The sequence below is a fragment of the Bemisia tabaci genome, chromosome 10, assembly GCF_918797505.1.
Source record: "Bemisia tabaci chromosome 10, PGI_BMITA_v3".
NCBI lineage: Eukaryota > Metazoa > Arthropoda > Insecta > Hemiptera > Aleyrodidae > Bemisia > Bemisia tabaci.
The window spans coordinates 15,740,377-15,766,686 of record NC_092802.1 but is presented as its reverse complement, the minus strand read 5'-3'; the positions used below and the strand labels follow the sequence as shown (position 1 = coordinate 15,766,686).

Here is a 26,310-nt window from a genome sequence, read left to right as displayed (position 1 = left end):
GCCCCAGAAAGCATAGATTTATATGTAAAAGAGAGCTCACGTGGAGTTCGAGATACGCCCTTACGTCAGAGGAGCGACGATAATAATACAACGGATGAGTCCAGAAAGTTCTAGTTCGAAACATCCGGAAATTTTTCGCCTTGGATTTTGTTGCAATGCGACCGACCAACCAACCACGAAGAAAAGGGTTCATGTAAATGTGACAAAATATGTAAAATAGGGGCCATTGGCGGATCCAGCATATTAGCAACATTGTTTTTTCTCCATTTAAACCTATGGAAATGTATCGATTCTCGGAGAGGCCAGGTGCTCCGACAAGAATCGATTATTCAGCATAGGTTTAAATGGAGGAAATCCAGTGTTGCCAAATTGCTGGATCAGCCTCTGATTGGGGCCCGGAAAGCTTATTGTGATGATTCACCCTATAGGGATATAAATTTCCAGAGACCCTCTACTTTTTTCAAAAGGGTATCTTCCTTTTCTTCCTCTTAAAACTTGCAGCACTGGAAAAAAAACTAATTGGATTTAGAGTCCACATTCTTAAAAACATTGACAAGAAAAAGTACTCTTGATTCAATCAGAATCTAAATCAAGAACCAAGCCTCTTAATTTAAGTGGATTTCGTTTTGATTCAAGCAAAAATCCGATTCAGTCAAGAGTATTTTTTCTTGTCGATGTTTTCAAGAGTCTGGACTCTAGATCCAATGTGTTTTTTTTTTTTCCAGAGGGATGGTCTACTAAAAATTAACTTTTGATTCTCCTGTTACATGACGTATAAAATTGTATATAGACGTAATTCTGTCCGAAGTTTAATGCTTTTTAAGAGAAAACTGGCAGACAGTTTTTCTTAAATTTTTCTGCGATTGTTTTTCGCTCATTCAAACATATCCGTGGAAAATTCCAAGAGGATATTTTGGTTAGTTTCCTCTTTGAAAAATAGAACGAGGTCGGAAATTTTGAAAAATCACAAAACAGATACGCATTGTTCGACTTCATCCATCGATATACCCTAAAGGTGCACTGAAAAAAAATTCTCGGCGTTTTTACCAAGGTCCGTTGGTACCTTTACCATCTCACTTTTTTACTAATTATTGGTAATTTTACCAAGACAGACTGGTAAGCTTACCTGAAAACCGGTATTTTTACTGGTTTTTTTTCAGGTAAGAATACCGCTTTTATTTGTAATCAATTCCCGGTAACTTTGCCATTTTATCTCGGTAATTCTACCATAGTCGATAAAAAATATTGGCGTTTTTACCAAGGTCCAGTAAAATTACCGAGAAAGTTCAATCTCGGTAAAATTACCAAATCCATAAATAGTAATTTTACCAAAAAAAACTGGGATCAAAAAGAACCCTGAATTCTTGGTAATTTTACCCTTTTCTTAGTAAATACACCGAGATTTTTTTTCAGTGTGGGCTTCAAATCAAAAAGCGCTCATTACTGGCTGAGCGCTTCCAGAAAAGTTCACGGTTCATGCTGAAATCCAACCACGGCTCAACTCAAAAGTCGACCGTTGTGAGCTCAAAGCAACGAACAATAAAACACGTTCGCTTCAGTTGCGAGCCGACCCAGCGATTAGAAGACTGTCAGTGAAGTGACGAATTGATCGGAACGGATCAGTGGCGTGGCGTGAATTGCGATATATCGATTGTTATGTCATTTAAACCTATGGAAAAAGATCGATAAACAGGGCGTTTGCAGCGAACGCATTAATAATCGATTCTTTACCATAGGTTTAAATGACAAATCAATCGATAAATCGCAAAGCACGCCACGCCACTGGAACGGATACCGCCATTTAGAAAAAATACGAGCGCAGAAAAACAATACTCGGACGGTGTTAATGACAGCTCTCCGAGTCGGCAACGATGCCCGTTACCTGTTCACTTTTTCCATCGAGTATTCAATTTTTTCTCGACTCGAATTGATTGATTACAACGGAGCTCCTACCCCCCTCCTTCCCTCCCTCCCGCGGACTTTCCCTTTCATTTAACCCCCTCTTCCTTATGTTCTTACCCTCCGGCGCGACATCCAAAGCTTTCTCCATAGCAACAGGAGTAGGGCAACACACAGTGCGGTGCCTAAACAGATTTTCTGGGCGGTGCGGGCCTTTTACGAATTTCAGCTACAGAATTCGGTTGGATTCCACGTGCATCATTTTTTGTATCATTTTAAACGAAAATAAACCATACAGCGTACACACACACATTTCAAAATCATGCGCTGACTCCGCGGGTTTAAATATTAGAGTCGAGCCAAACAAAGCGTGGCGCAATATAGTGCGGCTAGCGCACGGAACGCGTATTAGCGCCTACAAGACTGCAGAGATACTTCTCGCATTGCGCGTACACTACAGTGTATTGCGTGCGCGCGATATGCCTGTTGCAATCTTTAGCTAGAGCAATGATGAGAATTGTTTCTACAAAAAAATGACTCGAAAATCACGCTGTGTGCATTAGGAAATTCTGAAATACACTCCTAACTTTATAATTTGCGTATGGTATATGCATTTTTTAAGCTTCCAGCTTCAAAATCGTTACTACGGCACAGGTTAACATTTTTAAAGAGGATTCGTTCCATGCGCAGTAGGATGCTACACAATATTCAGCACGGCTGACGCTACCGCCCGCAAATCGTAAGAAAGCACCATGGTTTTTATCAACGCAAGGAAAATACAAATATAACCACGCCGGTTAGTACAATTCCATCTCGTCTCGTATTTTTTGGCGGTTTGGCGTCGGCCATGTTGAATATTGCGTAGCCGTAGCACCCTAGCACGCGAGGGTTAAATGGAACGACTCCTCAAACAAAACGTAGCGCAATATAGTGCGGCTAGCGGACGGAATGCGTATTAGCGCCTACAAGACTGCAGAGATACTTCACGCATTGCGCGTACACTGCAGCGCATTGCGTGCGCGCTATAGACCTGTTGCAATCTTTAGCTAGAGCAATGATGAGAATTGTTTGAACAGAAAAATGACTCAAAAATCACGCTGTGTGCATTGGGAAATTCTGAAATACACTCCTAACTTTATGATTTGCCCCAATAAATATGAGACATTTCCTATGTGACACCAATCTTCTTTTTGCTCTGGCTAAAGTTTGGAACAGGCCCATCGCTCAACTTAGATTTCGACGTTTATAAGTCATCCCTCGTGTTTTAGTTCTTCTACAAGAAAACAAAAGTTTCTAGTGAAATTTCCTGTGAATTTTTTTCACTGGTCCTAGATAAAAATCATACAAAATTGCAAGGAGACATTTGAAACAATTTTTCTTGAAAAAAAAATCAAAGATTTTCAAACGCTTCGATAGAGATACGCATTTGCGCACTTGGCCATCAATATGACAATATCTTGCTCGAGAGTTAATTTCCGAACAATTTTTCGCGTGAATCGCTAAAATTTTAAAAGAGAAGTGTGCACATAATAAGGAGCTTAAAATAGTTAAATTGCGTACTGCCACTCCAAACTTTAAGTAAAACATTCGCGTGAAGATCTCCGACCAATTAGCGGGATTGATGCTGTAATAAATAATCCCTCCCTAATTGCGCGTTGCAGTGGAGGTCCACGAAAAGGGGCGGAAGGGGGAGTACATTGTGGGAACCGTTTGTAAACGAAAGTGAGGCAGAATCAGAATAGCGCGAACAAGCTTTGAAGTCAAGTGTTGGCGCAATGTTGCCGCTTTATTGATGAAAAATCGGCGAGGTTTTCGGAGAAATCGATTGAATGAGGTATACAGTCTAACTGGAACCCTTCAAGCTCATGACAATCTATGGGTTGACCGTTGAAAGGGATACAGTGTCCGCAGAATAGTGCTTTGATGTCCAACTCTCAAGAAGCGGTCAATTGGTACTTAACTCACTTGGGATCGAGTGCGGGAGTGTGCATTTTCGTTGCGGTTGTTATTACAAGGATTAGAAAGAGTGTTAGTGAGGTGACTAGATCCCTGATTGTGTGATCCCCAGTCAGTGTTCGAAACTCACCTTCGCCTTTTAGGAGTCATGTGGCGCATCAAGCCCGATTTTTAGGCGCCATTGAGGATTTTTTAGGGGCCAAGTTGATTTTTTGCCTACGTATCACGGCGCATTCAGTGAAAAGGTAGACGCAAGATGTTTTCGTAACAGAACTAGTAAGTAACTGTAACTTGGGGCAGACAAAACCACAAATAATGAAATCGTGAAGAATAGAAAAAGCTTTCACTTGTGGTGCTGAAAATTTCGAATAATCACCTGATATGAAAATTCAGATTTTTAAGGGGCAATTTTTAGGGGCCACGTTGGCGCAGAGCCTTCATTTTTAGGCGCCATGGCCGATTTTTTACCCGCATTTGGTGCGTTACCGCCTGTGAGTTTCGAACACTGTCCCCAGTTAATCTAGCAACCATTATCAGAAGATTTTTACAAATTCTTATCTCATGACTAGTAAACGTTACTGTATGTTTGATTCATACTGGCAGAAATATAGCACTGGTTGCTCACTGAAAAAAAGTTCAGTCGTATGTACCAAAGTTTGGTGTTCCGTATCATCTCAACTGATTCGGTTCGTCAAACTGGATTTTCGGTTGAAGGATCGAACTGAAGTGATCTTGATGGAAGCGGGTGGTTGTGATGGACAAAGGAGCTAAGAAAAAGACTAATTAACGGCAACTCACGAGGGACCTTTTAATTAATCCATCATTTTCCCCCGTAGTCCGTAAAAACCACCCGTGTCGAACCAATGGGATCGCTCCATTTTCCCTTGGTCTACTTCATCTATGACTTTGTCTATCGCTTTGTTCATTGACGTCGGTAGATTGATTTATAACTTTCTCAATAGTTTTGTCGATAATGGAGATGTTGCATGTGTGAGGAATTTGCGATTTGACTGTTGATTCTTATGTGAAAGTTCGCGAGAAACACGATGGTGCCACTGGTTTCCTCTGAAATCATCTCCCAAGCTCAAAAAAAGCTCTCAACTTGAGGCCAAAATGGAGGGGATATCCCACGCTATCCTGAGAGTCCACCTCTACATCAAGACAAACTCTCCATGCAAAGATAGGGAGCAAATATATTAGCAGGGCTGCCACCTTATTTGGGGACTTTAAAACTGAAATCACGGCAACCCTGTCAATGTATTTGCTCCCTATCTTTGCATGGAGAGTTTGTCTTGATGTAGAGGTGGACTCTCAGGGTAGGGTGGGATATCCCCTCCATTTTGGCCTGAACTTGAGAGCTTTTTTTGAGCTTGGGAGTTGATTTCAGAGAAAACCAGTGGCACCATCGTGTTTCTCGCGAACTTTTACATGAGAATCAACAGTCAAATCGCAAATTCCTCACACATGCAACATCTCAATTGTATCTTTGCTTTGTCCATCGCTTAGATTAAAGTTATCTATATCACGTTGTCTTTGACATAGTCTGTCTCCTTCGTCTACAGCTTTGTCTATCAATTTGAGCAATCAGCCCGCTGGCTGCCTCGAGTGAAATAATGATTGCTGATTTTTCCCCGCCATAATTAGGATTTTTGACTACTTGGCGGGCGCGCCGTCTCTGAGTTAGCCATTGGCGAAAAAAGATTAGAGAGTTAAATGCCCAAGCTCACACGCGCCGCACAGTGGATCGAGTCAATAGAAGAGGTCGGACAAAATTTGGAAACTTTAACCGCTTATAACTCCGTCTATGTAAAATTTTGAGGTTCTAAAAGTGGTTCCATTGGTTTCCTCGTGAGATTTTCCTCCAAAAGCACCCCTTGAACTTTAAAATGTGACGATATAAACATCGGAATTTGCAGTTGTAGTCAAAAACTCCATGGCCGACCTCTCTAATTGACTGAATCCACTGTGCGTCGAGTGGAAATTAACTTATCCGCCAAATTGAGTAATCCCTATACATCCCTTCGAATCGGCTCTGATCGAGTTTTCGAGCCCTTCGGTGGGACAACGAGCGGACTAGTCGACAAATCGAATCAAAAGAAAGCTCGCCTCGTACAAAAATCACTTTAGACGGTTCGTCGTCTCCCGCACATAAGGGCGTAACTCCATTCTAAGGCTGAAAAGTTGACTCAAACAACTCGATCGTTCCCAAAAAAGTACTTGAGCAATTTTTGTCCAAAATGTGTCTGATTACCGCACGAAAGAAAATTCCGTGAAATCCGGAAATCTAAAAAATTCCGGAGAGTCAGGAATCAGATCTGAATCCGTGAAATTTTTGGTCAGAAACATAGAGTACATAGAGTCGTAATGTAAATGGGAGAGCTGGCGCCATGTTCTGCTCGACGAATTCCGAGCCCGGTGTGCGCCGAGTTCGGGTCGCTTTTTCGATACATTTTCGATCCAAAATGGCGGTGTGGAATACGTGGTAATTCCTATCTCCGTTGTTGTTGTTGTTGTTGTGTTGTTGTTGTTGTTGTTGTTGTTGTCATCAGATGGCCGGGTACTTGTGTATCGCAAACAATCGATTATGTATCGAAAAAGTGACCCGGCGTCACACAGGAGTCTCGGAATTCGGGACATGGAAAATGCTTAAAAGTGGCGCCAGCTCTCCCACTTACATTACGACTCTATGTACTCTATGGTCAGAAATGCCAGAGATTCTCTCGATGAAAATGTAAAATGTGAGGGGAAATTTGGCAACATTGAAAATTAGTTACGTTCTTTCGTTTGGGAAGCGAGGAGTATATTTCCTGCGTATGACGGCCGAGAGTGGGCCGAGAATTCCTGATCAGAATCGAGTCATTGCGTTCGGCAACGGATTTCTGCTTTTCTCTGAATTTACTTTTTCTAAAAAAAATCTCTTTAACATCTCGACAGAGGCGAGAGCTTTTACTTTCAGGGATTTGACAGTTCCCAACGGGCAGCCACACTGCCACAATCATTTCGTCCCGCCCCGTTAGATGCTGGGCTGTGCACTGAAAAAAAAATCTCGGTGTATTTACTAAGAAAAGGGTAAAATTACCAAGAATTGGTAAAAAAGTGAGATGGTAAAGGTACCAACAAACCTTGGTAAAAACGCCGAGAATTTTTTTTCAGTGTGCGCTCAACATGAATTCCGATTTTTCCAATCGCAGAGAAATCTATAAATGAGGATATATACCTTTCATAACCTTTCGATCTATTAGGGAAAGTTGCAGTTCTTGCAAGTTGGCAACAATGTTTTCCTTCATTTAAATGTATGTGAAACAATCGATTCTTTGAGGCAGCTTGTACGTAACATCGATATTTTTAATAAATTTAAACGGAGGAAATGCGGTGTTGCCGATGCAAAATCGCCAGTAGTCAGAGACGTAATTTCAAGTTATCGGTGGCCTAATTTTAAGCTCTTATTAAGGACGTCTGAGGAAAGCTTAATGCCCTTTGAAGTATGAGACGTGCTTGAAAGTCGAGATAAATCGATTATTCTTTTTTTTTCAAATAAATAAAAAGGGGGGATTTCATTAGGGCTCGAAATAAAATCCACCCAGGATTTTGGTGATTCCGGCATTTATTGACAATATAAGTTCTGCACTGTATAATAGATTTTAGCGGGTTATCAAATTCCCTCGACAAGATTTATTGCTACAAACAACGGTACGGAGAGCCAAATTGGTCATTTTTCATTTCCTCCCCCCCCCCCCATTTTGGAATTTCTTTTAACGACGAAAACTAAAACTAGTATCAAGCTGCGATATTCAAATGTTTCTTGTAGTAAAAGCGTGGTCAACATACTCAAAAGTCGTCATTTTCGACCGGGTCATCAGTTCTACTCATGCACATAGGTTGCTACTTCACTGCATAAGTGACGATTTTAACATAAAAGAGGAAGAAAAATTGTAAGAGCAAATGCAGATCCCTCTATGGCACCTTAATGGACGTATTTCTGCCAAACGGAACTATGTGCATCAAGACATGATCCCTGAGACCCATAAGAATACGTGCATAACAGGGCTCGCGTCATAATGCACATATTTCCGCTTGATAGTAATACGTTCAAATTACGCGTGGGTATCGGGTTCTGGGAACCACACACCTATGTCACGTCGTAGCCTTCGTGAAAAAGTGGAGTCCGAAACTTGTATCCCAAAATTTCAAAATGTTAACCCTTTTTCAGAAAAGAAATCATCGATAAAAATTTGTAACCCATAGAGGGATAATTTCATTTGGGAAAAAAATCGTTATTACCTATAAGTAACACCACGCCATAGAGAGTAAAAAAAGTAAATAAAAAAAAATAAATAAAAAAAAATAAATAAAAAAAAAATAAATAAAAAAATAAATTAAAAAAATAAATAAAAAAAATAAATAAAAAAATAAATAAAAAATAAATAAAAAAATAAATAAAAAATAAATAAAATAGATAAATAAAAAAAATAAATAAAAAAATAAATAAAAAAAATAAATAAAAAATAAATAAAAAAAATAAATAAAAAAAAACTAAAAGCAATGAAACAGATTACGGGAAGTGGGGAGTCTTGAATGGAAAAGATTAATGAAATTGTGTTTTTGTCAGCGAGTGATTATAACGGTTTAGCGATAAGTAGCCTCATTTAAATATTTTTTTAAGTCCGGGAAAGCCCGTTGGATTAATGAAAAAAGGCACTCAAAGTATTTAATTCAGAATAATGGTGACTTACTTTTCTTCTATGTCTTTGGCCTTATCCCGAACGTCGTGTGCCGAGTGCTCCTCATCGAAGTATCGCTTCTTGTTGAGGTCGACATCCTGCACGCTGGCCTGGACCTCTTTTTGTATTATGGAGAGGGTCTCCACACACTGGAAACAGGAGAGAATCATGGTCAGAGAAAGTAATTTGACACTGAAAACTTGAGACACTTGCAGAGTAGTTTGTAACAAGTACGTCTTGGTGACGAGATGTAACAAAACGACTCACGACGTTGCAAATTTTTTATTCAGTTATCTGGACCTATTCATGCAGAAAAAGCGTATCTGCAAAGGATTTTCTCTGCAGATGGACCTCTTCTCCGGAAATGCATCCATCATTTGGACTGCATTTTGCAATTTGGAGCTATAAAGTTTGACTTTTCTGGAAAAACACTTATAGGCATAGGGAAACAAATGACACATACGTTGTTTTTAAACCGGGCTAGAATTTATAGTTCCAAATTGCAAAATTTAGTCCATTTATTCAAAAGAGTAGGTGATGAACCCATTTACTGACAGTCATGTTCTAAACCTTGAAATGTTTTAGAGTAATCGAAGATTTCGGTTGCTTCAATCAAACGTTTCGGGTCATCGCTGAGAGAAATAACACTCCCCGATTATTTTTTTTTTTTTTTTCAGCTTTCCATGTCTAAATTTATGGAATTTTTAGTTAATATTTTCTTGGTGAAGTCTCTGCGTACTTGACCCAATGCCGTTATACCACTACTTTTGACCAGGTTGATCATAAAGGGGAAAAAATTGTGTTTTTTTTTTAGTTCCTTCTTCCACATAATGACTCAGATAACCCATTCCTAATAATAAATTTTTTGATATGCTAACTTCCATCCATCAGAGATCTTGTTCGATTTGGAATTTCTGGGCGTCCTCCGTACGAAAATGTTTTTTGGATTACTACTCAGTTTACATAATGGTATCGATCAGTGCTCCTATTTCCCGGAACTAGTTTCGAATTTCGGAACTTTTGAGATTTTCCTGAATTTTTCCCGGAACTTTTGAAATTCCCGAAGGGTTCCGGATCTTTTGCATTTTTTGGAACTTTCTTGGAACTTTTGAAAAAATCTAAACAGAATCCCGGAACTTTTGACGGTCATGGAATGAGAGAAATGGAAACAAAAAAGTTCCGAATCTTTTGAAATTCCCGAAAGGTTCCGGATCTTTTGCATTTTTTGGAACTTTTGAAAAAACATAAACAGAATCCCGGAACTTTTGACGGTCATGGAATGAGGGAAATTGAAACAAAAAAGTTTCGAATTTCAGAACTTTCGAGATTTTCCTGAATTTTTCCCGGAAATTTTGAAATTCACGGAAGGTTCCGGATCTTCTGCATTTTTTAGAACTTTTGAAAAAATCTAAACAGAATCCCGGAACTTTTGACGGTCATGGAATGAGAGGAATGGAGACAAAAAGGTTCCGAATCTCGGAATTTTTGACGTGCAGGGAATGGGGGCACTGGTATCAATTTTAAGTTATTCAATGCCTCGATCACATGTTTCGTGAATGGTCACAATTTTTCTCTAGTGCTTACATATTTTGAAAAACACTATATCCGAAGAACTGCACTTTCCCTGTTCCGGGATTATGGATTGCCCGCGTCACTTTACGTAACATGCGACGTCCCAAAATAGTGCCAAGTGCCCTTGAGAAAAACACTAAAAACCGACGGCCTTCCAAACTTTCGGATTAGAGAAATAACGCTTAGAAAATCGGTGGCCCGATTTCAAAGAATACCGTTCGGCATTGAAAGCCCCCGAATCTGGCCCTAATCTGAACCTGCGCATTATCTTGGCCGACCACTTTTTCGGATAGTTTTCCTCGAGCCTCCTGCGGCTTAGAGAAACTCGGACTTACAGAAAGGCAATGGCGAGGCATGCTTTGCGATACATCGATATCCCCCCCTTTCAATCTGTGGTAAATAATCGATTGTTAAAGTGTTCGGCGTGAACACCCTGTTTATCGATACTTTTCCATGGGGTTAAACGGTAGATCAATCGATACACTGCGAAGCACTGCTGAGCTGTGGAGGGGATTATTGAGACATTGTTCGCACACACGGCTGATAAGACTGAAGGTCCATCACCGCTCGGAGAATGGAAAAGAATTTTGGAGGCTAAGAAATGAAAATAATAAGGAGGAAAACCGCTTGAAACCCTTTCTCTGCGAAAATCCGTATAAAAGCATCGTGAACTTCCAGGTCAGCACGCAAAGTTGCTACACCAGCCCTGCAAGTAGGTAAGCTAGTATTTTATATGTACATTGAAAAAAAGTGTGTTTTAAACGTGCTGTGAGTGAATTGATTATTTCCGTGTGGTAAGGTACCGTGCTTCATTTTGTGACTAAACTTTTTTCTCTAGGGCTTCGACGAAGGGTGTATCTTATATCGATGGTCAAAGTGCGAAATCGCGAATCTCCATCGTAGTGTTTCAAAATTTTCGCTCCTGCTTTATTTTTTCAAAGGGAAACAGGCCAACCTCATAGCCCAAAATTCAAACAGGATATTCTGCTAATAGAGGAGAAATATCAATAGAGTTTTCTAAGGATTGCGTTAGGTAGCTTTCCAAAGAAAAAATGAGGGGCTTGGAGGACAAGGCGCATTAATGCAGGTTTTGAAAAAATTGAGGTACTATGATTTCAAGTAAAAATAGTCTTAATGCATGCATATTCTGTGAAAAATTCGCTCCCAAATTTCAATTTTTAAGCATAAAAAATCAGTTTGAGCTTTCTTCCCGCTGTAAAGATCCATGTAATTTTGAAACTTCTAACACGTATTTCTCGAGATAGCAAAAACTGCACTTATGCGCCTTGCCCTCTAAGCCCATCGAATAAAGTACGACAGGAAGTCTGCAACGTCGCAAACGGAGTTACATGCCTTTGCACTTTATGGTCATTGATACAAATTTCTATAATTTTTACAGAACAACGATACTGAGAAAAATCCGGTTCAATTTCGCGAGGAAAGAGTTCTACTTTGCAGCTAACAGTTGCAGTGAAGAAAATGCTCACTGTTTCGAGAAAGAAATTGACTGCAACGAGTAGTATTTTAGTCATAGGAACATAGTTCGAAACTCACCTTTGAGTTTTAGGAGCCATGTGGCGCATCACGCTCGAATTTTAGGGGCCGTTGTAGATTTTTTTTAGGGACCAAATTGACTTGTTGCCTATATATCACGGCGCATTTACTAAAAATTTAAACGCAAGATGTCTTAGTTACAGGACTAATAGCTTTAACTTGACGGAAATTTCGAATTTAGTCATGATAACGTTTAGCGCACGATGTGAATCACGCAGAGCATTGAGTTTTCATGAGCGGGTGGTTTGAATTCACGCTTCAAGAATCATTAAATATCTTTGGAAGGAGTTGATTTCGGTAATTTTCGTTGTGCGCGTCGTATTCTACGTGAAATTTTAGTTAAGATACATGTATCAGAATGCTGAAATTCGTACCTTGTCTAGTGGTTCATTCTAATTCCTGTTTTTAAAGCAAGAATGCTTAAAATTTTGATTGGAATGAAATAACCGCAACCAGCTTCATGGCATTTTATGTTGTCAAATATGTTCCTAAGTTTTATTTCGTTTGACAGGAAACTTGACATCATTACCCTCACTAAGCTTCCTGTAAATTTTTCCAAAATGCATATTGAGTGCATGTATTCTTCTACAGGAGAACACCCCATTTTGCAAAGTCCAATTCTCGCCAGAACTAACAGTAAGTTCAGCAATGTGGACATAATCTGAAAAACTCGTCATTCTCCCGACAAAGGAATTTATCTCCATTCATCAATTGCAAAATTGACTAAAAAGCTATTTTTACACAAGTCAAAGACAGAGAAATGCCCGTCCAAAGTTTTGCTAGTTCTGACGTGTGAACAGAGGAGAATGTAAGAAATCTTCATAAAGAAACGCTGGCAAGTTTTCTAGTGAAAACACAAGATTCAATTGGAAATTTCGCAACTTTGAAGTGCAACTAAGTTTTCTCTTCTGAAAAAGACAAAATGAGACAGAGGAGAAGTGTGTTTCATCTGATCAAGGTCACTGTCGGGCTGTTCCAATTTTAATCTCTGATTGTGCAGGGATTTTTGTCATAAAGTATACTCCAACCCTGACAACCATTCGACTATAAACACCCAAATTCTTCCACCAAATAGATAGGATCTTTTTTAAGAGATTGCATAGTTTTTTGCATTGCTTATATTGGTCCAAATATTCTTTTTCTCATTGGCCTGTAGCTTGATTGCTGAAACTGATTCCAGCTTCGTCGGCAAGCTAAGACAAAACATTTTTGCCAATCGATCGCTGACGTAAAAGACCCCGTGCAGGCATACTCCTCATGGGAATATGTACCACGATCTATTTTCAATTTTTTTATTGCACTAAACTTGTCTACAAGTGCTGATCTAAAGTTATGATCGCGCTAACATTCTACGAGGCACCGTTTTTGCACAACCCGCGATTGAGGTTTCAATGTTTCTTTGAATAGATGAGGGCAGCGCGGCGATTTTACGAGGAAAAACAGAGCCGGTGGGAGGTAAAGAGAAAAAGAGTCGGAGAGAGAAAGAGACCAATTTGGACGGTGAAACGAAAAGATTTCACTTATTCAAGCTAAAGAGATGTTGCATGTGTGAGAGATTTGCGATTTGACCATTGATTCTTATGTATAAGTTTGCGAGAAATACGATGGTGCCACTGGTTTTCTCTGAAATCAACGCCCAAGCTCAAAAAAAGCTCTCAAGTTGACGCCAAAATGGAGGAGATATCCCTCGCTATCCTAAGAGTCCACTTCTACATCAAAACGAACTCTCCATGAAAAGATAGGGAGCAAATACAGCAGGGTTTCCGTGTTTTCAGTTTTAGAGTCCCCAAATAAAGTGGCAACCCTGCTAATGTATTTGCTCCCTACTTTTGCATGGAGAGTTTGTTTTGATATAGAGGTGGACTCTCAGGATAGCGTGGGATATCCCCTCCATTTTGGCCTCACTTTGAGAGCTTTTTTTCAGCTTGGGAGATGATTTCAGAGAAAACCAGTGGCACCATCGTGTTTCTCGCGAACTTTTACATAAGAATCAACAGTCAAATCGCAAATCCCTCACACATGCAAGATCTCCATTATTGAAACTTCAACCGCGGATTGTGCGGAAACGGTGCCTCGTAGAAAGTTGGCGCTATGATGAGTTTTAATCAGCACCTGTAGACGAGCTCGAGATGCAATAAAAAAATTGGAAATAGATAGTGGTTCCTCTCAAGGAGTGTGCGGGGTCCTTCCATCAATCAGGCGGTAGGCTGTGGAAAGGTTGGTTTTTATTCGACTATAGCTCTCTCAAGCCGCTGATAAAAAAAAAACCTCGGTCCTATGAGCCGAATGTACGGTGTTCAATACCGGCCAAATTATTCGGTTCTTGTAACCGCTCTGTCAGTTCTGGGAACCGAGAAAGCAAACGTATGAACCGAACAATACGGCCGATATTGAGTACCGTACATTCGGTTCATATCATCGAAGTTTTCTTCTCAGTGTAAGCTCTCTGGATCATATTCTCAAAATGTGACTTGAGGATGAGCTGAAAGGCAAAACGTTGTCGTCAAAATTTATCTATTGCAAAGTGGGGAGTATACCATTTCTCCGATCCCTCCCCCACCCAAAAAAAACAAAGTTATCCATATGAACCGGTAGGAGTGACTTAGATTTTTTTTTACTTACAAAACACTAGCAAAACGATGACAGTTGTTTCATATTTTTTTTGAAGTGGGGGGGGGGGGGGCTGATGAAATGGGTCTCTTACAGTTAGTTCCGTTCGGCAAAACGCGCTATCCGGAATTCTAAAATACGCAAAAGGAACTGAAATTGGCACTTCGTCCCGTTTAGCAGGAATACATTCATTTAACGATTCCAAAACTATCTGAAACAATTAAATTTCTTACAAGATTGGACTTGTTCAATTTATAAACAAATTTGTCTGATTTTTGCATGAGATCAGACTGAAAATCAGTGACATTGTCTGTTAGAATTTCCGTCCCCTCGTGAGGATGCGATTTTGCGAGGTTAAATTTGGAAACATTGAAATATAGTTACGTTATTTTCGTGGGAGAAACGACAATATGACTGGTTGCTTCCCAAATAGTTGCCTTCCGATATTTATGCATCAATCATTTGCTTTCTGTTCTCAGTCACAACTCAGAGCAACAGCTTAAGACAATATGGCACAGTTCCGTTTGATAGCTTCGGCCATCATTTTCGTCGTGATGGCGTACGCTCTGACAGAGATCAGCACGGCGAGATCGAAGAAAGTTACGACTCCATCGACATCAGTAAATACAAGCACTGATGACGGAACTATCTCTACTGGTACTCCGACTGTGAATACCACAACTGATACAAATGGTACCAATGTGACTGTCTCAGATCCCACTACTGGTACCAATGTGAATGTCTCAACTCCCGCTACTGGTACCAATGGTACCAATGTGACTGTCTCAGATCCCTCTACTGGTACCAATGTGAATGTCTCAACTCCCTCTACTGGTACCAATGGTACCAATGGGACTGACCCCTCCAACTCATCCACTCCAGACTCAACTTCTCCCACCACATCGTATTCAACCATGTCATCCACCGCAACGAGCTCAAACACGTCACCCACAACGGACTCAAACACGTCACCCGCCTCATCGGATTCAACCGGAACAACAACTTCAACCGCAACAACAACTTCAACCACAACAACAACTTCAACCACAACAACGACTTCAACCACAACAACAACTCCAACAGCAACAGCAACGACTTCTTCATCCACCGCACCTTCAGCTTCATATGATCAATATCTTCAAGCTAGTACTTAATAATAAGATTAATGATAATCAATTACAGAAAAGGTACCTACGACCTTCGCTGGATCCAAACTGTAGTTTAGAAGACATTGGCAACTCTAGTAACGACAGTCACGGTAACAACAAAAACAAAAACAACAACAACGACAACAGCAGCAGCAGCATCACCAACAACAACAACAACAACAACAACAACAACAACAGCAGCAGCAGCAGCAGCAGCACCCTTCAACCGGCATACGTACCCTCAGCTTCAACAGCATATTTTGCATTTCTTACAAATGATAAGCCTGGTGGTAATAACTACAGGAAAATGTGCGCACGATCTTCCCTGTCATTAAACTGCTGTTCACAGGAGACAACGCATTTACTCTTAACGACAAGCCTTACTTTAAAGCTCAAGGAACCGGTAATGTGGGTTTTTTTTTTTTTTTTTTTTTTTTTTAAGGAACGATTATTTCCGAGCAAGATGAATAATCAATCGCACGCATGGTCGTATTCACGTAATTTCCGTCCCAATGATTTCTGAGGATTCTCTCTTTTTTCAGGTAGACTTATGAATATTTTTCTTCCAATCTTTCAGAGAATATAGTTTGTATTTTGATCTAAGGTGTCTGAAAATTCCAAGGAAAAATATTCATCATTTTTCTCTAAAATAAACATTTTATCACAGGAAATTTGTCAACTCTCGAATGTTTATACGGCGTTTTCCCTTAGCACGGCAGTACAGCCGGCCATGCGCAGGTGCACAAATAGTAGAGAAGAGATGAACTTGAAACGAGGGTCACTCACGACTCGCTAGTCTCAATTGGACGCATTTCTGTCAAACGGAACTTTGTGCATTGTGACGTGAGCCCTGTTGTGCATATATTCTTATGGGGCTCATGGCTCATGTCTTAATGCACATAATTCCGTTCGGGAGAAATAAGTCTCAATTGGACCGCGTTAAACAGAAAGGAACCAAGCCACATCAGCTATTGCCAAATTTAATTGGGCAATTTAATTTTTTACATGAAAACGGTTGCGTGAATTTTCGAGCAAATTTCAGTGAAAATTCTCCGTGGTGCGAAGCAAATTCCTTAAAATTTTCAAAGAAATCCGAACAACCGTTCTCTCGTAAAAAAATCTAATTGCCCAGTTAAACTTGGCAATCGCTGATGTGGCTTGGTTCCTTTCTGTTAAACTCGGTCCAATTGTTGATGCCAGAGAAGAGCTCTTTTCGGAGATAATACCTACAAATGAAACGTTTTCAATGTGCGACGCGATTTTTATGCGATTTCACAGTGGCGAGGCGTGTATTTCCCCGTTTGAAGCTATGCTACAGAGTCAAGTCGGGGTTCGCTGAGAACACCCTGTTTTTCGACCCTCTTCCAAGGGATTAACGGGCAGATCGAGTGATGGTTTTTCGACCCTTTTTCATAGGATTAAAGGGCAGATCGATTGATAGATAGAAAAGCACGCCACGCCACTGTTTTACTTGAGAAGAGAGTTCTCATTAGGCGTCATTTATCGAGTATAGCAGACTGTGTAAGGTAGGAATCTAGAGGCAAAGATTACAACATTGCTTCTGGGTAAAAAACCATCTTCACTACGATCGTTTACCTCTGGTTTTACCATGCTCGGCGATACCAGGCAAGACGTGCCTAACCTAAAAACCGCGATACTAAACTGAATTTTTTAAAAAAAACTTCAATTACGCAGATTTATTAACATTACGCAGCTACTACGCATTACGCAGCCACTACGCAGCGACCCTCAATTACGCAAAAAAAAAATCCTCAATGACGCAGAATGGTAACACTGATAGCTGACCCGTTTGGTCTGCGTGCGAATGTTCATTCGGAGGCCGTGAGGTCATCCTTTAAACACTGAAAAAAAATTCTCGGCGTTTTTACCAAGGTCCGTTGGTACCTTCACCATCTCATTTTTTTACCGATTATTGGTAATTTTACCAAGACAGACTGGTAAGCTTACCTAAAAACCGGTATTCTTACTGTTTTTTCAGGTAAGAATACCACTTTTATTGGTAATCAATTCCCGGTAACTTTGCCATTTTATCTCGGTACTTCTACCACAGTCGATAAAAAATATTGGCGTTTTTACCGGGGTCCAGTAAAATTACAGATTCCATAAATGGTAATTTTACCGAGAAAAAACTGGGATCAAATAGAACCCTGAATTCTTGGTGATTTCACCCTTTTCTTAGTAAATACACCGAGATTTTTTTTTCAGTGAACAGTGAATAAAATTAAATAGTGGTTGACACGCAATGACTTACTTTTCTGGCCATCTGCATTTTGTGCCTCCGCAACGTGCAGGCATCGTCAGCTATCTGTTGCTGGAACACCTCTATGGCCGCGAGCCGCGCCCGGGAAAGCTTCTCGTTCTCCTCCAATACCGTTCGCCACACATTCCACATGTTCCTGAAACACCAAATTTAAGGAAACGGTAATGGAGATGTTGCACGTGTGAGGGATTCGCGATTTGACCATGGATTCTTAGGTAAAAGTTAGAGTCTCTTTATACTGAGAGTCAAGACAACACTCCTCATGGAGTCACAAACGGGAAGAACGTTTGTCGTAATCTTTGATCGGCTCATTCTTAAATTCCTTTCTCCGTTCCTTCTCTCATTCCGTTTGTTCCTTGTCGAACCCGAAATTCCTCGGTCCACCCCAGATTATAATCTTTGCAATCGGTGAAAATGTAATCTTTATTCCCGTTTGTGACACTGTGAGGGCCTAAAATCCGGTTAACCAATCAGAAATGGATTCGCATTGTCTTGACTCTCAGTATAAAGGGACTCTAGTAAAAGTTCGCGAAAAACACGATGGTGCCACTAGTTTCCTCTGAAATCATCTCCCAAGCTCAAAAAAAGCTCTCAAAGTAAGGGGAGGGGATATCCCACCCTACCCTGAGAGTCCACCTCCACATCAAGACAAACTCTCCAGCAGCGATGCCGTGTTTTCAGTTTTGGAGTCCCCAAATAAAGTGGCAACCTTGCTAATGTATTTGCTCCCTATCTTTGCCCGGAGAGTTTGTCTTGATGTGGAGGTGGACTCTCAGGGTAGGGTGGGATATCCCCTCCATTTTGGCCTCACTTTGAGAGCTTTTTTTGAGCTTGGGAGATGGTTTCAGAGAAAACCAGTGGCACCATCGTGTTTCTCGCAAAACTTTCACATAAGAATCAAAGGTCAAATCGCAAATCCCGCACAGATGCAACATATCGATTCGGGCTCGTTAAATTGCCGTAACACTGCCGTGCTAAGAATGAACGCCGTAAATCCATCAAGATTTCCCCACGTTTTTTGGAACTTAACACTTCATAAAATGAAACCTGCCTGACCCATGCACCTAACATTTTCAGGTTAAGTTCTTGCTAGTATTTGCAAAAGCATCCTGTAAAACATCGTCCCACAAGGTACACAAGTTTTTCTGCTATGACACATTGTTTCCAAAAAATTTAAAATGGCGTTTACAGCGTTTTTGCATTGCACGGCAGTTTATGTATACTTAGACGTATTATGCTGGAAGGAACCATTGGCGGAAATAGCCCCTTCGCAATTCTGCTCGGCCGTTTGGGCCTCGTTATTTTTTGCTAACCAATAAAAAGTACAGAGGATCATTATAAAATTCTATGATGACCATAACGGGTCCATTCTCTTTATCATTCTATACTGGCATATAATATGACAAAATCCGTCGGGACGCTATAAGTTTCCATGCCTTATATTGATATAATCTAATTTAATGTAGACTAGTTTATTAATTTATTTGTACTACTACCTATATTTATTCATATATTGAATTTAAACATTTGTATTTTCATGAGCAATTTTTTTTTTAAAAGAAGTTTGGTTCAGGTTTGTGTAACGCTGATAATTTATTCTATTTTATTATTTAGTCCGTAGTATGTATTGTATTCTATTCTGATGTGAAATGTTATTATTTCACCACCTAATAAGAGTATATTAATAAAACGAATGGTTTAGCGAAGGCACGGCTTTTTAATTCGACATTCATTCGTAACGTGAAAAGTTTTGAAAATCTACAATTTTAATCCAAAAAATTTCAGAACAGTTTGAACTACATTCTTCTTACACTGATAGATTACTAAATTCGTCAATCCTAGGGTTATAAATTTGTTCAAGTCTTCATACACAGGTGTGCACTAGTGTAAATGTATTTGCATCTTTTCACTTACATTCACCTAAAATACCAAGCGCGAAAAGTTTATTATTTCTCTCCATAAACAATTTAATGAGAAGAAGAGTGTCCGCACAACGATTAAGATTTCTTCGTACTTTTTTTTACCCTCAAATGCCCAAGCCAAGTCAAGTTTACCCAAGGCTTGCTAAAAGTGCACCCTACTCCATGAGTTGTGTTGGGTCAGCACATACGATAACTTTTGATACAGGTTTACGAATAAGTCCTGAAAAGGATCAGACTTCAAATTAAAAAAAAGGGGGACAAATCGAATGTCAATACAGCCAAAGATAAGAGAGACGAATTCGGGCCTCCTCAACTTTTCTTTCAAATCCGGGCGACATCTCATTGGCAATATACGACGGGGCATTGCGAGTTCACGCCTCTAGCCATCGCGCCTTCAAGTTTGCAAACGCAACACAGGCATCCATCAAGCACGAATAGTTGCATCTCTGCGCCGTCAGCAACCGTGCGACAGATCCCTCGCATTCGCCCGTGGCGATTATGCAAGTTGGCAACACTGCTCTTCCTCCGCCTAAATCCATTGAAAATATCAATTTCAGCGGGCTGATTGTTGTAATTGATAGACAAAGCAATTAATAAAGAAGAGATATGGAGTATGAAGCAATCCTATTGGCTGAAATGGGTGGTTCTCATTGATTAAGGTGGTGAATGATGGACTAACTATGGGGTCTCTCGTCGGTTTCCGTTAGTTAGTCTATTACCTAGCTCCTGCGTCCATTGCAATCACCCGCTTTCACCAATAGGATCCCTCCATATCCCTTTTGTCTTCTTTGTCTATAGCTTTGTCCATCAATTTCAACAATCAGCCCGCAGACGAGGCAAACTTTCTCACCGAGGATGGGTTGTTACCAGAGACAAGAGACCCTCCACTGGCCTCTTGGCGACAGGTGGAAGCTTTTACTTTCGGGGTTTCAACAATTCCTTACGGACAATTATTAGGGAGCAACAGTCATCACCCTAATTTCGGCTGTTGACCTACCTACATGGTCGATGATGAGCTTCGGGTGACGTCATAAGCCAAACAAGTTTCCCAAACGTCGGCCATTTTCGGCTTGTTTGCAAAACGAAACTGCCAACAAGTTGTTGAACATCAACCATGTAGGTAAGTCAACAGTAGATTGCTGAAGTCCCGAAAGTAAAAGCTTCCACAATGGCCAAGATACTAGCGGAGGGTCTCTTGTCTCTGGTTGTTACATACATTCAGACTGAGTAAAAACGGCGTTGCCAAATTTTAATAATCACCATTGGCGGCGGCAAGTCCAGCAAGACTGCAACATTGCACTCTCTCCATTTGAACCTATTGGAAAGTATCGATTATCGAAGAAGCCAGGCGCTCCGACAAGAGTCGATTATTCACCACAGCTTTGAATGGAGAGAAAACAATGTTGCCGAATTGCCAGGCCCGCCTTTAGCCCTTGAGTCAGTTTCCTATTTTCCAGTTTCGCCATTCTGAACGACGTGGATATCAGAGTAATGGAGATGTTGCAAGTGTGAGGAATTTGCGATTTGACTGTTGCTTCTTATGTAAAAGTTCGCGAGAAACACGATGTGGCCACTGGTTTTCTCTGAAATTAACTCCCAAGCTCAAAAAAAGCTCTCAAAGTGAGGCCAAAATGGAGGGGATATCCCACCCTACCCTGAGAGTCCACCTCCACATCAAGACAAACTCTCCATGCAAAGATAGGGAGCAAATACATTGACAGGGCTGCCACTTTATTTGGGGACTCTAAAACTGAAAACACGGCATCACTGCTAATGTATTTGCTCCCTACCTTTGCATGGAGAGTTCCTCTTGATGTAGAGGTGGACTCTCAGGATAGCGTGGGATATCCCCTCCATTTTGGCCTCAACTTGAGAGCTTTTTTTGAGCTTGGGAGATGATTTCAGAGAAAACCAGTGGCACCATCGTGTTTCTCGCGAACTTTTACATAAGAATCAACAGTTAAATCGCATATTCCTCACACATGCAACATCTCCATTTTTGGGGCGGGCGCTGCGGCCCGGCCACAAAATGGCGAAGTCCGCCCAAGAACGGAAGGAGATCGATTTAGCGGTGCGCGACGGATTTTCACGGCCGCGAAACGATTCCTGGGCTCCTGGAGTAGGTTTTTATCCGTTTTTGAACCGGCTCGTTCGAGTCTCCCTGTCCTCACCCCTCGTCCTTCACCAATGTTTACACAGCCGAGCAACGTTAATTGAGTCAACGGCCATGCTGCCGCGGTTCTGTGGAAATGTACTTGACAATGGGCCTGTTGCAAACTTTTGCTAGAGCAAAAATAAGAGTTGCTCCTTATAGATAACTAGGAGGCTATGCCCTCTGGCCGCTACGCGGCCCAACCCCCAGAGGGCGCTTCGCGTTCCATTAGGCCCGCTTCGACAGAAGAACGACCAAAAAATGAAAATATTTTCATACTCGCGACTCTCCTTTGTCCAATCTCCTTCTGGCCGGGAGCGATTGAACCAATGAGAATCGAATAAAAAAATTGGCATTCATTTCAAACTTCTAGCAAAGACTGAAACGAATCGGAACAAAGCGGTCCATCGATTTTGGATAGTCTGTGCCAAAGGAGCATACCTTCTATTCACCTACCTTACCCTACTAACAGACCAATATTCTGCATTTCCGCTTTGTTTTTTCAACTAAATTTGAAATTTCCACCATTTTTTACTGGCGGGATTTTCAAATGTTGCCCCCCCCCCTTATTAAGCTTCTTGGTCTTCTCTTATATATAGGTATAAAAAAAAAACCTAGGTCCTGTTCTTAAAATCTAATTAAAGCGGGTTCATCTAGAACCTATCACTTGTCGATAACCGCAAAAATCATGGAAATCGGCCTAGTAGAACGCTCAAACGAACTATGACAAAAAATATAAAACATTATTTAAATGGGAAAATTCGCAACTTTACCATGTAATATAAAAAAAAACCTGGGTCATATTTTGAGCATCTGAACAGAGCGGGCTCATCTACAGACAATTGACCGTCAATAACCGCAAAAATCATGAAAATTGGCCCGGTAGAACGCTGGAACTAAGGGTTACCACTTATGCAAAATTAGGAGGCCTTGGAGCTTATAGTAAAGATGTCTCAAAAATCACTGTGAGCGCATTGGCAAACTCTAAAATGCACTCCTAACTTCACAATCTGCGTAAGAAATTTGCGTTTTTTTAAGCTTCCCACTTCAAAAAAGATACTACGGCACAGGTGAACATTTCGTTAGAGGAGTCGTTCCATTCAATCCCTATGCTTAACGTGGACGATGCTTTCGCGCGCAATTTGAGGAGAGCACGAGGTCAATCAAAACTGATATCAACGGGAGAAAAATGTGAATGTAAGCACACCGATTTGTTGTCAGGTGGTTAGAATCATCGTCCCGTTACATGCGTTTTGGCGGATTGGTGTGGGATATGTTGAATATTGCGTTGTATCCTTGTGAGTAGGGGTTGGATGGAATGACTCCTCTAACGAAATGTTCACCTGTGCCGTGGTATCGTTCTTGAAGCGGGAAGCTCGAAAAAACGCAAATTTCTTACGCAAATTGTGAAGTTAGGAGTGAATTTTAAACTTTGCCGATGCGCTCATCGTGATTTTTGGAACATTTTCTGTGAGCAACAACTTGCATTTTTGCTATTGCAAAAGTTTGTAACAGGCCCATTGGAAGGATGGTGCGGGATTTTGCGGCCTCGGGCTTGTTTTAATGAGATGAATATTATATATACCTATCCTCATGCATCTAAGTTTAAAAAAAAAAAAAAAAAAAATCAATGTTATTCATTTTTCAACCATTAACCATTAGTAGGAGAGAGAGATAGAATAATATATTTTAGAATGCCTGATAACAGGGCTACCACGATATAATAATTTACGTAGTTTAACCCCTAAGATGACTAACCGTTTTTACCCACACGAATGCCTAACCCGGGCCTGCGAGGCCCGTATTGAGAATATGTGAATTGCCGCCTTACTTAGTCGTTATACGTCAAAAGGTGCTAAATGCATCGAAATGACCCCGGTATTTCCTTGAAACTGCTTCGCCAGCAGTGCGGGGTCTGACAAAATAATCTTTGGTTCCATGCCAAAACTTCAATTGCGCATTGAAAGAACATTTCGTCTGAGACTCGTGAAGGCGTGTTGCGCGCGTAGCAGCGAGCGGAAAAACGCCTTCAAATAAGTGGGTATGCAACACGGACAACCATAGAGCACGAATAGTTGTATGCTGCGCCGTGTCACGTTACTGCTGGGATTGAGATGCGTTGCCGAGCCGGTCCTCCGATTTTATTCCCTCTTACAGATCGTATTCGATACATCGAACAAATGCGATTGTATCGATATCGATTGGTTCAACACGTGAACATAGCCTTAAAAGTCAATTGACTAATCTGAAGGAACGCGTTTCTTTTGATAGATTTTTGATTCTCATGAGAGTAAAATAGCGATGAGAGGTGAAATTGCTGAGTTTTCAGAATTTTAATTTTTCCTACTTACACCCTAAAATTTTCTTTTGAGGTTATGCACTGGAAAAAAAAACACATTGGATGTTGAGTCCAGACTCTTAAAAACATCGACGAGAAAAAATATTCTTGATTCAATCGGATTTTTGCTTAATTCAAGAACCAAGTCTCTTAATTTGAGCGGATTTCCTTTTGATTTAAGCAAAAATCTGATTGAATCAATAGTACTTTTCTTGTCAGTGTTTTCAAGAGTCTGGACTCTAGATCCAATATGTTTTTTTTCCAGTGTTTTATATTGTTTTGAACCAAACGATACATCGAACCATTATCGAATACGATCTATTGATGCAACAAGTTATGAAAATTTAAAGGAATCGAACCGAGTTACGGGATTGCGATCTTGGACGTGTTTTAGCAAAATGAACCCACACTGGAAAAAAAAACACATTGGATCTAGAGTCCAGGTTCTTGAAAACATTGGCAAGAAAAAGGACTCTTGATTCAATCAGATTTAAGCTTAAATCAAAAGGAAATCCGCTCAAATTAAAAGGCTTGGGTCTTGATTTAAGCTTAAATCTTATTGAATCAAGAGTGTTGTTTCTTGCCGATGTTTTTAGAGTCTGGACTCTAGATCCAATGTGTTTTTTTCCAGTGCATCGAAATTGGGAGTTATGGGAAAAAATATTTTCTGTATCAGGTACCTTTAATGATTCACTTGCTTACTCGCTAGTTTTATAACCGAGTTTCTTTCTCTCTACCCCCCCCCCCCCGCCATCGAGGAATGTGTCCAAAGACGTAACTAAAGGATGCCTCCGACGACATTTGTTTACACCGACAACGTCATTCGTTAAAACCGGTGACGTCATCAACGGGTCCTCGATGATGGCATCAACGAGAGTCTTCTATGATGTCATGGACGGATGCCATATGTTTTATCATCAATGAGTGCCTCCAATGTTTAAATTTTAAATGGAAAAACACATGAAAAACTAATTCAAATTTGTATTGCTTTTAGCTAGAGTAAAAATCGAGACAGTAAAGACGATTGAAAAATAGAAGAATTGAAAAAGAAGAGGAATAAATTGAAGAAGATTGAGAAATATCGACTGGACGAAATCAACCGGATTTAGCCTGACTGCATTTCGTGTGATCGAATTTTCTCTAGTGTATTATTTCTGTAAAAGAAGGAAGAAGTGGCATGACACCTTGAGAGTCTAATTGAATTTTTCCCGGATTATTCAGGATGTACTCAGAAAAATTCGGGTAAGAATCTACCCATTATTTCTGAAGAAAAAATAAAATATCAGTGAAAATTACGCCTGATGAAAGTTAAGAGGCTGGACAACGCCTGATCTTTGTTGCCAGATGGAGATGGTGGTGAAAAATTATAACTTTCCCCATTCAAACTCACGCACAATATCAACATTTAAGCGCATAACGTGGCAATCTTGCACCTGGTGTGGTTGGTTTAATTATTTTGCTTACACCCATCACCCTATGCGCGAATTAAGTGAGTCATTAATGGACAAATCCGTTCTGAAAAAAGCAGGGTATACCCTTCAGCGATGGATACTGTTAATGGACCACTAGACAAGGTACGAATTTCAGCATTCTGATACATTTTTCGTAAATAAAATTTCACGTAAAACACGATGCGCACAACGAAAATTACCAAAATCGACTCCTTACGAAGATATTTAATGATTCTTGATGCGTGAATTCAAACCACCCGCTCATGAAAACTCAATGCTCTACGTGACTCACATCGCGCGCTAAACGTTATCATGACAGTCTCTGCGATATAAGAATCTGGCAACCTCAATCTTGACGCTTTGGCTCAGCTACAGCAAGTTGCTTATAGTTTAAACAACACTTGGTGGGACATAAACGTTGCTCGATTGAGAGGCTTGCTGAAACCGTTGTAGTGCATGATTTGACTCACGTAGAGCTTTGAGTTTCTTGTGAGCTGGCAGTTCAAATTCCTCGTGACCAATGTGAAATTAAAACGTTAAAATCTTCGTTAGAAGATTATTTCAATAATTTTCGTTGCGCGAATCGTGTTCTACGTGACATTCGGGGTAATAAACATATATTAGAATGCTTCAATTCGTACCTTGTCTAGTGGTCCCTTGCGGATTTTTCCGAAGCAGGAACTAATGCAGCATTTTCTTTTTCATG

General features: G+C 40.4%; 2 protein-coding genes across 9 annotated transcripts in view; one reads left to right on the top strand and one right to left on the bottom strand.

Annotated features, from left to right (window-relative positions):
* nwk (FCH and double SH3 domains nervous wreck) overlaps nt 1–26,310 on the bottom strand; it is a 170,843-nt gene that overhangs the window by 47,041 nt on the left and 97,492 nt on the right. For all 8 annotated transcript variants that reach the window (XM_019052531.2, XM_019052530.2, XM_019052532.2 and 5 more), the window contains 2 exons: nt 17,733–17,877; nt 8,589–8,725 (listed from right to left, as the gene is read on the bottom strand). In XM_019052531.2, the coding sequence (XP_018908076.2) occupies nt 8,589–8,725; nt 17,733–17,877 (282 nt within the window). The remainder of the gene's footprint in view (nt 1–8,588; nt 8,726–17,732; nt 17,878–26,310) is intronic.
* Nucleotides 8,732–17,725, top strand: LOC109037732 (uncharacterized). Its single transcript, XM_019052539.2, has 2 exons — nt 8,732–10,864; nt 14,792–17,725. The coding sequence occupies exon 2, from the start codon at nt 14,822–14,824 to the stop codon at nt 15,464–15,466; it is 645 nt and encodes a 214-aa protein (XP_018908084.2). The 5' UTR covers nt 8,732–10,864; nt 14,792–14,821; the 3' UTR covers nt 15,467–17,725.